At 47.1% G+C, this 12,854-nt stretch overlaps 1 protein-coding gene across 1 annotated transcript; it reads left to right on the top strand.

The window, feature by feature from the left end:
- The first annotated feature begins 5,831 nt into the window (after nucleotides 1-5,831).
- lrrc3ca (leucine rich repeat containing 3Ca) lies at nucleotides 5,832-6,923 on the top strand. The gene has a single exon (XM_048246351.1). It carries the CDS (start codon nucleotides 5,857-5,859, stop codon nucleotides 6,652-6,654), a length of 798 nt encoding a protein of 265 aa, XP_048102308.1. The 5' UTR covers nucleotides 5,832-5,856; the 3' UTR covers nucleotides 6,655-6,923.
- Nucleotides 6,924-12,854: the final 5,931 nt, after the last annotated feature.

The raw sequence follows: 12,854 nt of genomic DNA, 5'->3' as shown, positions 1-12,854 counted from the left end.
CCTGGGTGTTTTTATGCACGTTTTCCCAAAATAAAGGAGAGATTTATGTTTTTTCACATCTGATCAACGCATTGCGCATTTAGTTGCATGCCTGCTGCTGAAGAAGGAACGGCAAACATGTAAGTGAGGATTTCACAAAATCGAGTGTGTGTGTGCGTGCGTGCGTGCGTGTGTGTGTGTGTGTTTATGTTGAAGTTTTAAGATACGTATTAGCAGCTGCAAGGACACATTCTTGAACCTGTAATAGATACCTAACAGGAAAACTTCAGGCCGTGTTCCCCCTACGTTTCTAGGTAGATAATGCTAAACCTTTTGCAGATGTCGAGCGGTGCAAAATAATGGATATCCGTTTAAACTCATTTTCTAACTGGTCCATAGTTGCTTAGCCAAATAAAAAAAATCTTCGCACAGAAACACCATTATAATGAGCTTCTGTCAAAGACGAGGTGCTATAATATAATGTAGAATTGGTGATAATAATAATAATAATAATAATAATAATAATGATAACAATATTAAGTTATGACATCCTTATGACATATGTTTGTTCTAATGTAAAATAAGGAAACAATTTTACAATTGTGCATGCATTCTGGCTTCACAACAGTGAAATTGAACTGCAGAAAAGAACTCATTTATGGGATGGGACAATTTATGATCGCTATCCTTACTGCTCACTAGTCTGTATGAGGCAATCAATACTGTCCGTTTAAGTTACAGCTTAATGAAAATATATTGCATGCCTTGTATTCAAGAAGACTAGTTTTCTGGAAATAGGATATTGACATCCAATAACAAACAACAGGTCCAATTAGGTGACTTTAAAGCATATATATTCCATAGTAAACACACACACACACACACACACACACACACACACACACGCACGCACGCACGCACGCACGCACACACACACACACAAAACAATAACAAAAACAAAACTCAACCCAATACCCCCCCCCCTCCCTTGCCATTCATAAAATCTTAATCTTTCTTTTTTTATCTTTAGAAATAGTTTATGGTGGAACTATCATACCACAAAAACACACATTTTGAAATTTCCTAAACAGGTCAAAGTTCATAGAAAACAGTGGGGAAGAGGTTACCTTGGAGATGTATAGCAACATTTCAGATGGTGATCTAAATTTAACTGATAGGTAGGCATTACATAGATAAAACATTTCTGCAAACAAACTGGATGTCACATTGATTCGCTAGTCTACTGCCTTGGGTGGACTGATTTCACTAAATAACTCTATTTTACAGTAATTTAGAATAAATGTTAATATTTCAGTATACCACCACAGAATTGTGCTTGTGCACACACACACAAACTCGTTATTGGCCGCGTGGTTGGATACCGGTCTCAATCAATACCTGCGGAGATCAGAACAGGATATGGAGTGACGTCCAACAGGCCATCAAAGTGTCCGATCGTAATGAGGGCATCTCTGCGGAGAGCACACTGGCAAGCAAACAAATGCTGATTGCAGAGCTGCCTTAAAGCCTCACTTTACATTGCCTCTCCAACTGGCCGCAGTTAGATTTAGAGGGTCGGTGTATAGCGCAGGCCTGCTTTAATGGGCATGAACTAAGTGCTTTGGCCTGGCGGCAGTGATTTATGAGAGCCTGTGTGGGGTTGTTCAGGGTTGACATACTGTAGGGCCCAAATGCTTCTGACATCATATTAATAGTCTGCCTGACGCCAAACAATAAAAAAACAGCAATCAGAAGACTGTTAATCATCGCAACAGTGCTGCAGCCCTCGCAGTCTTTTTCTCCCAGACCTTTTTAAAACGATTTATTCACTCTGACTTCGGGCGTATACCTTTTATAATGACATCATAGCAGGCCTATCTTTTGCTTGTTGTCTCCCAGATCCTCGTCTGGTCGAGGTCTGTCCCGGCCACCCTGGCCGGCCTTCTCTCTCTGTAATGCTATCTTCACCTCCCAGATCCTCGTCTGGTCGAGGTCTGTCTCGGCCACCCTGGCCGGCCTTCTCTCTCTGTAATGCTATCTTGCTCCTTCCATCGCCATCTTCCTTTCACTCTGTCCGAAGCCTCAGGTAGACCTGCGTGCTGGTTTGCCACCCCTCGGTGATGAGGAGAGAGAGAGGGAAGGAGAGACAGAGAGAGAGGGGGGGGGACCTGTGAGAATGCTGCTGAGCAGTGTAACTTTCAGTCCATCAAACCTAAATGCTAAAGCTTTAATTGCCACCCCTTAGAGAGAGAGAGAGAAAGACAACCTGTGAGAACATTGATGAGCAGTGTGACTTTCAGTCCATCAAACCTAAATGCTAATGCTATAATTTCCACCCCTCAGAGAGAGAGACCCGTGGCCCACTGGTTAGCACTCTGGACTTGTAACCAGAGGGTTGCTGGTTCGAGCCCCGACCAGTGGGCTGCGGCTGAAGTGCCCTTGAGCAAGGCACTGCTCCCCGAGCGCCGCCATTGTAGCAGGCAGCTCACTGCGCCAGGATTAGTGTGTGCTTCACCTCACTGTGTGTTCACTGTGTGCTGTTTGTGTTTCACTAATTCACTGATTGGGTTAAAGGCAGAGACCAAATTTCCCTCACGGGATCAAAAAAGTGTATATACTAGAGAGAGAGAGAGAAAGACCACCTGTGAGAATGTTGTTGAGCTATGTGACATTCAGTTCCCCAAACCTTTGTGCTAACGCTAATCCCACACCTCAGCCTCCATCTCTGAGCGTTTCTTACGTGCTAATGCTAATCCCACAGCTCAGCCTCCATCTCTGAGCGTTTCTTACGTGCTAATGCTAATCCCACAGCTCAGCCTCCATCTCTGAGCGTTTCTAACATGCTAATGCTAATCCCACAGCTCTTTTAACGTGCTAATGCTAATCCCACAGCTCAGCCTCCATCTCTGAGCGTTTCTTATGTGCATCAGGAGGTCCTGCCAGTCCCAGCCTAATAAAGAAACAGCGCCTGAAGCCTAGCGGCTCTTAAGTTCCTGCTGTGATAAATGCAGTCTGTGTGGGCGGACGTGAGTGCTGATAAGGGAGAGACTGGGGAGAGAAGATTGTCAAGATCCCCCCCCCCATCCCCCCGTCGCCCTCGGCGACTGTTTGGCTTAGGCGACGGCGTCTCCACATGAACGGCATCGGCCTGCGCCAACTCCGCAAATGTTAATTTCCCTGGCACTCCGATCTGACAAACCAGCATATTGCACAACGAGTCTCACAATTAGCGTTGTTCGCTCATTCCCCCACAGACGTCTGCCCCCCTCGTCACACGATAGGCTCCTAAAGAGCTACTTAGGAGATCGATTTCGTTTCTAATCTCGGTAAGTGGATCTTGGGTTCTCCCGCTGGCCATTTCTCTTCCTCTGCTTCAGGGGGGAGAGGATTAAACGTTGTTTCGGGATGCGGCCAGTTCAGGATGCCATCAGAAGTGGACTCCACTGCTGTCAGTCCATTTGTCTCAGCCGGACAGTGTGTTCACTGAACCGCTCGGTCTAAGCAGGCCATACTGCCCCGTCAGGCTGGAGAGTTTTCCCTTCCTGTCGGATTAGTAATGCGAGAGCTGTTTGTTGAAATGCACTGAAAGGATTAGTGAACAGGTGTGGAACCAGCGTTCAGGTAAAACGAGGCCTATTCCTGGCAGCTTACACATGAGAGAAAAAAAAATATAAAACACAGACAACACGCTGTTCCCCTCACTGTGACCTGCAGAAGACTGACCTTCATCATTATCCTGGCAGCAACTTACATGTATCTGGATAGACCTTGATATTGTCCAGTCTGGTCTTTCCAGTCAGCTTACATGCAGAAGAAAAAGTAAAAACTATAGAACACAAACAACAAGCTCCTCCCCTCAGTTTTACCTGCACCTCCTGTAGGACTGTGTGGTAGTATTGAGCAGTAGTATTGGGCAGCTGTGGCCTACTGGTTAGCACTTCGGACTTGTAACCGGAGGGTTGCCGGTTCGAACCCCGACCAGTAGGCACGGCTGAAGTGCCCTTGACCTAACCCCTCACTGCTCCCCGAGCGCCGCTGTTATTGCAGGCAGCTCACTGCGTCAGGATGAGTGTGTGCTTCACCTCGCTGTGTGCTGAGTGTGTTTCACTAATTCACGAATTGGGATAAATGCAGAGACCAAATTTCCCTCATGGGATCAAAAGAGTATATATACTTACTGATCTGCGAAGAGAGGATCTTATCTGTGTGGACCCTCCTCCCATATAGTCTTGTCCTTCCAGACTCGGGGTGCCGATCAGGGCTTGATCTGTTTTAGATTTAGGGCCCACAGACGTACATTTTCGTTTGGACTCGGGTAACAATAATCAGATGTGGGTCAGTTCAGGTGCTGGGGGGCTTTTTGCCTTTATTTGGACATGACAGTGGAGAGTGACAGGAAGCAAGTGGGAGAGAGAGATGACCACAGGTCAGATTCGAACCTGTGTCCCCGTGGGCACACTGACCTGTATATGGTCAGGCACTGTAGCCTGCTGCGCCACAGCGCCCCCACAGTTCAGGTGCTTTTAAAAGAGCGATTCAGGGCCACCTTGCCTCGCTGGGTTGACATCACTCACTCACCTCCTCTGAGTCAGGGCCCAGACCATCTGCTCAGATGTCCAGGGGCCGGGGATCAGATCAGGGCCAGATCCAGCCCAGTTGTGGCGTGGATCCGGCTCAGTCGCGGCGTGGATCCGGCCCTGAATCCTCCAATCAGTTGGTATAATGCATCTGACTAACACTCCAAGCTCTGAGAGCACTTAGCATGAGTTGGCAGTTCAGAGCCATTATTCTGCACCGTGTACTGGCTGCTGGCTTGATTACTGGTTTCGGTGTGTGTTATGCTGTGTGTGGGGGTGTGTGTTTAACACTCATGCCTTTAATGATGGGCAGGTGGGAAGTAAGGCCTCCTGCCCTGTCAAAACAATAAGAGCATCTAGTTTTCATCAATATGTGAAATAACACTATCCACCTCTGTGTCTGATGAAAAGGCTGTTGAGTGTGTGTGTGTGTGTGTGTGTGTATGTGTCCATGTATGTGTGTATTCATAAGCATGTATGTGTGTGCATGAGTGTGCGACTGTGCGTGTGTGTGTGTGTATGTGAGGGATGGGTACGGTGTGTGTGTGTGTGTGTGCATAAGAGTGTGTGTGAGTGTGTGTTTGTGTGCCCACCGGTGTGCGACAGGACGCTGAGTGAGTTTGTGTGTGAGCATGGCGGGTGTAATGATTAATGCATCATGGCTGATCTGCTTTGGCAGGTCTGCATAATAAACTGCTCTGGCTTGTTGCTCTTTGTTCAGTCTACTTCACCCTCCGTCTGGCAGAGGGGACGCCACGCGTGGGCAACGCACTCAAAGAAGAACGTGTGTGTGTGTGTGTGTGTGTGTGTGTGTGTGTCTCACTTCCTGCATCATCATTCAGCTGGATTGCAATAGCATTCTCTGTGTGGGTTTTCAACTCACTCAAAAAAGAATGTGTTCACATGGTGTGTGTATGTGTGTGTATGTGTCTGTATGTGTGTGTGTATGTGTGTGTGTGTGTGTATATGTGTGTGTGTATGTGTCTGTATGTGTGTGTGTCTGTATGTGTGTGTGTATATGTGTGTGTGTATGTGTCTGTATGTGTGTGTGTGTGGGGGCCTCATTTCTTCAGTGTCATCATTCATCTTGTCCATCTCTCACTCTGTCTCCCACAGGTGTTCCACGTCTTGAAGAGTTTGAGTTGAGTTCTTCACCCCAGACTCCCCTCCTGCCCCCAGGTGACCTGTGCCCCCCCCCACTCCTGCCCCCAGGTGACCTGTGCCCCTCCCCCCTCTCCTGCCCCCAGGTGACCTGTCCCCCCCCCCTGCGTCTAATGAGCATGCCCAGTGTGCGTCGGGCATGCCTGAGGTGTCCGGTTGGTGCCGGTTGTTGCCGGCGTGGCTCCTGCTCCCCAGTCTGGTCCTGATGGCCGTGTGCTCGCCGCACGCCGCCACCGTTGCCGCGGGAACCGCCTGCGCGCCGCGCTGCTACTGCTCGGAGGCCGAGGGCAAGACAGTGCGCTGCAGCCACCTGCGTCTGACCCGCGTGCCGCCCGGGATCCCCAACGACACGCGCCGCCTCTACCTGGACTACAACCAGCTGGCTTCGCTGCCCACCGACGCCTTCCTGGGGCTGCCCCTGCTGGCCGAGCTGGACCTGTCCCACAACGAGCTCGCTGTGCTCGAGCCCGGCGCCTTCCGGGGACTCGCGTCCTCCCTCAAGTTCCTGGACCTGTCGTCCAACAGGCTGGCCACGCTGAACCCGGAGGCGTTTGAGGGCCTGACGGCGCGGTCCAACCTGACGGGGAACCCGTGGCACTGCGACTGCGCCCTGCAGAGCACCCTGCCGCAGCTCGACCTGGAGCCCGTCTCCCTGACGGGCATCGTGTGCCACACGGCCGACCCGGCCGAGTCCGGCGCCGAGGGCCAGTCGCTGCTGCTGACCAAGGAGCTGGACCTGTGCGTGGTGCTGAAGAAGACCACCGACGTAGCCATGCTGGTCACCATGTTCGGCTGGTTCGCCATGGTCATCTCCTACCTGGTCTACTACGTGCGCGCCAACCAGGAGGACGCCCGGCGGCACCTGGAGTACCTCAAGTCGCTGCCCAGCCGCCAGGGCAAGTCTGAGGAGTCGTCCACCATCAGCACGGTGGTGTGAGCAAGCCGCGCAGCGCAGTACAGCCGGACGCAGAAAGACACACACACACACACGCACGCAGCAGGCAAGCAGGCAAACAGGAAACAGGAAGTGCAGGTTGACATACGCAGATGGGCAGACCCCCTTCTGTTGGTGTGTGTACAGAGCTGGGCTGTAGACGGGTCACAAAGCAGAGAGCAGACCAACCCCAGGCTGCCTCCACAGACAGCACTGGTCAGCTGAGCTGATCTACCCCGGGGGGGGTCAGGGAGTTACAAGAACCAGAACCAGGGGGCAGTAGGGCTCAGATGCAGACCAGAGCAGGGAACAACCTCTGACCCCTGACCTCTGACCCTGGGCAGTAGAGGTGCAGAAGGGGCTATATAACACAGAGGGCAGTAGAATGCAGGAGGCTATATAGTAGAATGCTGAGGGCAGTAGAATGCAGGGCAGTACTGAGGGGGCAGTAATGAGAGGCAGCAGAGTGCAGTAGAATGGCTATATAGCAGAGGGGCAGTAGAATGCAGGGCAGTAGTAGAATGCAGAAGGCTATATAACGCAGAGGGCAGTAGAATGCAGAAGGCTATATAACACAGAGGGCAGTAGAATGCAGAAGGCTATATAACGCAGAGGGCAGTACTGAGGGCAGTAGAATGCAGAAGGCTATATAACGCAGAGGGCAGTAGAATGCAGAGAGCTATATAACACAGAGGGCAGTAGAATGCAGAGAGCTATATAACACGGTGGGCTGTATAACACAGAGGACAGTAGAACGCAGTGGACAGTAGAATGCAGAACAATCGCTTGGAATGCCAGGAGATGCAGTAGCCAGTTGGTAATGTAGCTAGTAAATAAGCTGTAAATGGATATACAGTGGTATGCTGAAAGAGGTAGTGCTCAGTCAGCATAGGACACAGTGAAAAAGAAGGTTGCAAGAATAGTATAGCATAACATAGCATAGCATAGCATAGCATAGTATAGTATAGTATAGCATAGCATAGCATAGTACAGTATAGCATAGCATAGCATAGTACAGTACAGTATAGCATTGTATAGCATAGCATAGTATAGCATAGCATAGTACAGTACAGTATAGCATAGTATAGCACAGCATAGTATAGTACAGTACAGTATAGCATAGCATATTATAGTACAGTATAGCATAGCATAGCATATTATAGTATAATATAGCATAGTATAGTATAGCATAGCATAGCATAGCATAGCATAGCACAGCATAGCATATTATAGTACAGTATATCATAGTATAGTACAGCATAGCATATTATAGTACAGTATAGCATAGCATAGCATATTATAGTACAGTATAGCATAGTAGTATAGCAGCTATGAGATGCAGAGTTTAAATGCTGTAGGCTGAGAGAGCAGTTGCCAGTTGTGTGTGAACTGCCCAGTAATTATGACGACTGTAAGACACAGGAGTGGTTAGTATGAACGGTCCGGTGTCAGACACAGGAGTGGTTAGTGTTGTCTGCGGCTGTCAGGGAGAGGAGGAGGAAATCGGCCGGCAATCTAATCTAATGGAGATGAATAATTGATCTGGGAGTGGCCCCGTTTCTCCTCCACAGCAGGCAGAGTGACCGGCCTGCCTACTTAAAGAGGAGAGGAAGGAGAGAGGGGGATAGAGAAGAAAGGAACAGGAAGGATGTAGAGAGAGGTGAAAGAGAAGAAAGGAACAGGAAGGAGGTAGAGAGAGGTGAAAGACAGATAGAGCTGGAGAGTGTGACAGGGAGAAAGAGGAAGGAAGAGGCAGACAGAATGGGAGGACAATGAGCGTGAACATGGAGGGCTTTTTGACCCTGGTCAGCTGAGTTGCTTTACTCAGAGTGAAAGGTGGGCTTTTACCCCCTGAACCATAGTCATATGTTTTAGAGGACATGCACACACACACACACACACACACACACACACACACACACACACACACACACACACACACACACACACACACTCTCTCTCTCTATCACACAAACACACTCTCAGACACACACACACACACACCCCAGGGACATTTCCTATTTTCCAGGGACATGATTCAGAAGTTCCAGTACCTGCCTCTGCCTCTGCTGTTGGTTCAGACTCGACTCCCCTCATTATATTAAACAGCCAGCTTCCTGGACAACGAGGTGACTACGGGGTCACCCAATCTCAATCTCAATCTCAGTTTGTACCTCAGAATATTCCTCTCTGTTCCTCTTTACTTCTTTTGCTAATGTCAAACAAATGTCAGAGTTGGACGATGGGGATTGAGTGTGTTTAGCCAAAGTTGTTGTGTGCGCAGTTGTGTTTGAGGTTCCTGTCATAAGAGGCAGACGGCTGGATGAAAACTCTTAGAGCAGACGATTGCTGATCAAATTTAGTTTACAGAACACACACAGGTAGCATATGTTAACATAACACAAACAAGGACACATATGTTAGCATAACACCTCTAGTAAACATGCAGTAAACATAGCATTACAGTCAGTATTTGCGAGAGGCCTCTACTCCCCTTATATTCTCTGATTCTCTGGGCCGTACCAGCGCCAGGTCCGTTTCAGTGAGTTTCTGTCCGGTTCGTTCAAAGCAAGTCATGTCGTTATTCCTGAAACTCTTTGACACCAGGCCAGCACTCTCATTCATCTAAAGTGCAATGTGCAGACGGTTGGCACAACGTGGGTATGGCTGTCCAGCCGACAGATCAGGAGCCGATGCCTTGTTTAAAGAAGCGTTGGCAGGTCTAACAGAATGTGATCTACTAGCAGCTGAAGGTGCAGGCTGTGGTTGCGATCCCAGACATTATTAATCAAATTCAACATATTGCTCCTCATAGCAATCTAACTGACTGGCCAGTGTGTTTAATCAAACTATGTTTAACTCATAACTTGTACTATGTTCGTACTCATTCTGAGCCCAAAACAAACATAGCGTTTTGGCCAGAGTGGAAAACGACCAAAGCCGGTCATCACAGTGTTTCAGGAGCACGGAAGCGAAGGGTGTAGTTTGACTGTCTGTTGAGGTCAAATTTCAACGACCTTTCGCAAAATGGAAACCCAAAACCACAGGCTGCATCTTTAACTTCCAGTCTTATTTAACTGTCAGTGATCAAGTCATTTTTAAAAGGTGCTTCCTAAAAGACTGTCAGATGCATTTTACCAACTGAAAATAAAATACAGTGAAAACAACATCCAACAGAGTTTGATATTTTATCCATGATTGTGTGTCAGGCGCGTAGCAAGCGTGGGGGATGTGGGTGCTATAGACCCCTTCGCAACGGTGGTGAAAACATAAACATCCGGGTGGGCGTGACGTCACTGGAGGCAGAAACAATCGTTTGGATAGTGAGGCGGCTATTTGAATAGTACTAGTGAGGCGGCTATTTGAATAGTACTAGTGAGGCGGCTAAAATCAGACAGTAATCTAAAATCTTTGCTAAAATGTGTAACGATATAACACAATACGTACATACACTCAGTGTACGTGATCGGGAGGATTATTTGAAAAAACTAAGGCTACATTATCAGATGGGACCATCCTGACAGACCCAATACCGTCAGTGATTGGAAAGACAGGTTTGCCATCAGTTGAATGGCCGGACATTACTGAAAAAACGAGTGTCTACAGTAAGGAGAAGCTGAGGGTGTATAAATCATTGAATGCATATAACTATCTCCTAAATGGTCATGTCCAAGACTTACAATAGGCCTACAATGACGTGGTGAGTTTTGTGTTTGCCGAACCGACATTTTACCGAGCCAGCGCCCGCCCATGTCACAAGGCAAAGATGTATTGCAAACGTGCTAATTACCAACCATTTCGTTTGAAAATTCTAAAACAACAATGTTTTTTAATACTTCAAAATAACATTTGATAAATGAACCTCACATTTTTCAGTAGCCATAGGTGTCTAGATTTGAACAAAATCTAGTTTGTTTCATACCGGGGCTTTTACTGCCTGAAATATCCAATTTTGTTTACCACGCTCGGAGTTAGTGCTGGGCCTTACACAGTAGTAGCCTAGTAGCTAGTATTGGTTTAGCTCTTAGAGTCACAGTAAAATTAAAATTTTGGTAGGCTACATAGCTTATTTAGATACACTTATGGTGTGGGCGCTTGCGTTTTTTTAGGAATCCGCAGTCTTGGTTTGTATAGAAATGAATAAGTGACATAGGCCTACATGTGAAGAGGTTGGAAATACAGGACGATTGGTAGGCTAATATGTGAGGTTCCGATACAAGGCTTGGGTTATCGTGGAGTCAAGCGAACAACTTCGTTCTCACTGGAAACTGTAGCCTAGGCCTACTTATTTCAAATTTAACCGATGACTTTTTCGGTTCTGGCACCCGACAGCACAGCAAGATGAGACCATGATAACCTTTAGCCTCCCGAATATGACTGTTCATTTAGCTTCCCAGCTGAGGTGATGGTTTGTTTTGCCTCCAGTGAACGTAATGACGTAGGCTCAGAAGGTACCTATAACGTACACACTTTTGCTGGAACACGATTCTATCCCCCACACTTTTTGTCAGATTAAATTTAAAGTAAAATATGGAAATAAACGCTCCCGTAAAGTGTTGGAACCGTATCTATAACGCACACACAGAGACACAAATAGGTCTGTTGATTTGAGTGAACGGTCATCCAGCCAATCACATCAAGTTAGTGAAGAACCAGAGCCGCTCTGATCAAATTCAAAGTGTGTGTCTTTCAAGGCTGTGCTGCTGCTTGGGTCTGCATTGTAACGTCTGCAGTGAGCAGATTTCAGATAGAATTGAAATTGTTACCGCAATATGCTAATTTAGTAAACCAAAATTCACTGTCTGACTGACAGTTTTTGTCACAATGCAGGGAGTCAAAGTGAAAGCGGGGTGCGTGCACCAAGGCACCTGTTTCTGCAGGAAAACCTTTGGCTACTGTTCTCAAAGCATTATGCTTTCTCTGCCTATGATCTGCAGCTTTTCTCAAACTATGGGCCTGCTTAACAATTAACCTACTACTGCTCCACGTAGCCGCAAAATTAATGCCCGGTGCTTCACACGTCTGCTAATTGCAGCATAGGCCTACTTATTCATTTGGTGTCGTCAACTATATAGACATAGCCCAATCAGCACACATACAGTACGTCTCCAAGACGCTTGGAAAGGAACAGCTTAATTACATCGCGTTCCATTTAGAACGTCTTATTTTATCTGATCTTACAAACGGCGGCGTCAAAACACATTTGAGTTCTACATCGGAGATAGAACGCTTATGAGCGCTCATGCAATGTGTGCGTCCCTGCAGCAAGTGAAACTGTAGCCTAACGTGGGCTAGAAGCAACAATAGTCTAAACAAGAACGTGGCTTCCTGTAACTATCAATGGAAAAATGCATAGAAACTGCTAATCATAATCTTTAAATTGACATTATTTAAGCTGGCTATATGCAACACAATTGATTTATATTCCCTTTGCATATGTTTGGGTAGACTTCAAACGTTTTTGAATTTGAGCTTACAGTTCCTTTACATTTATTTAATAGGTATTAGTGATACCTCGAAATTAGGCTGCTGTCTGTTATTGTTATTGTAGCCTGCTAACCCATATGCACAAAACATAATTTCTGAAATGATTTCTTGATTTATAACATGAGATATGTCTCCATGTAGGGTAGTGTCAAATAGTGAAGTGATAGCAGGTAGATCATGTAGGCCTACATGTCACATGAGCCACACATATGAGGGGCGCTGCTTCTTCTGTCCCTCCCAAACTGCATTAAAATGGTGTGTTTAGTCATCAGAATTTCTATTTTTTTTCGGGGGAGAAACTCCCGGACACCAATATAGTCCGCACCCCTCTTAAAAAATACTTACAACGTCCCTGTAGGGAGTTATTTATAATTTGGCCAGATTGTTTCATTTTCCTATCCCACAACCCCCACACTTTTAAAAAGCTTGATACGCCTCTGTCACCAGTTAAAGGTTCTTGTCTGGAGGTTGTTCCAGCATTAGGTCAAGGTGCAACCTTTTAAGTAGTTTGTAAGTGGCCTGGTAAGTTGATGGATGGAGACCAGTCCTCACTGTGAACCCGATGTCCGCTGGTAGATGAAGTCACGTCCAGGAAACCCCTCCTGTTCCCACCAGACGTCTAGTAGCTTCCATTCAGCCCGAGGAAGCACAGACAGTGGCGGACATTACTTGAGTACATTTACTCAATTACTGTACTTAAGTCGCTTTTTCATGTA

The sequence above is a fragment of the Alosa alosa genome, chromosome 6 (genome assembly GCF_017589495.1).
Source record: "Alosa alosa isolate M-15738 ecotype Scorff River chromosome 6, AALO_Geno_1.1, whole genome shotgun sequence".
Lineage (NCBI taxonomy): Eukaryota > Metazoa > Chordata > Actinopteri > Clupeiformes > Clupeidae > Alosa > Alosa alosa.
The sequence above is the reverse complement of the archived record's forward strand: the minus strand, read 5'-3'. Positions and strand labels throughout refer to the sequence as shown.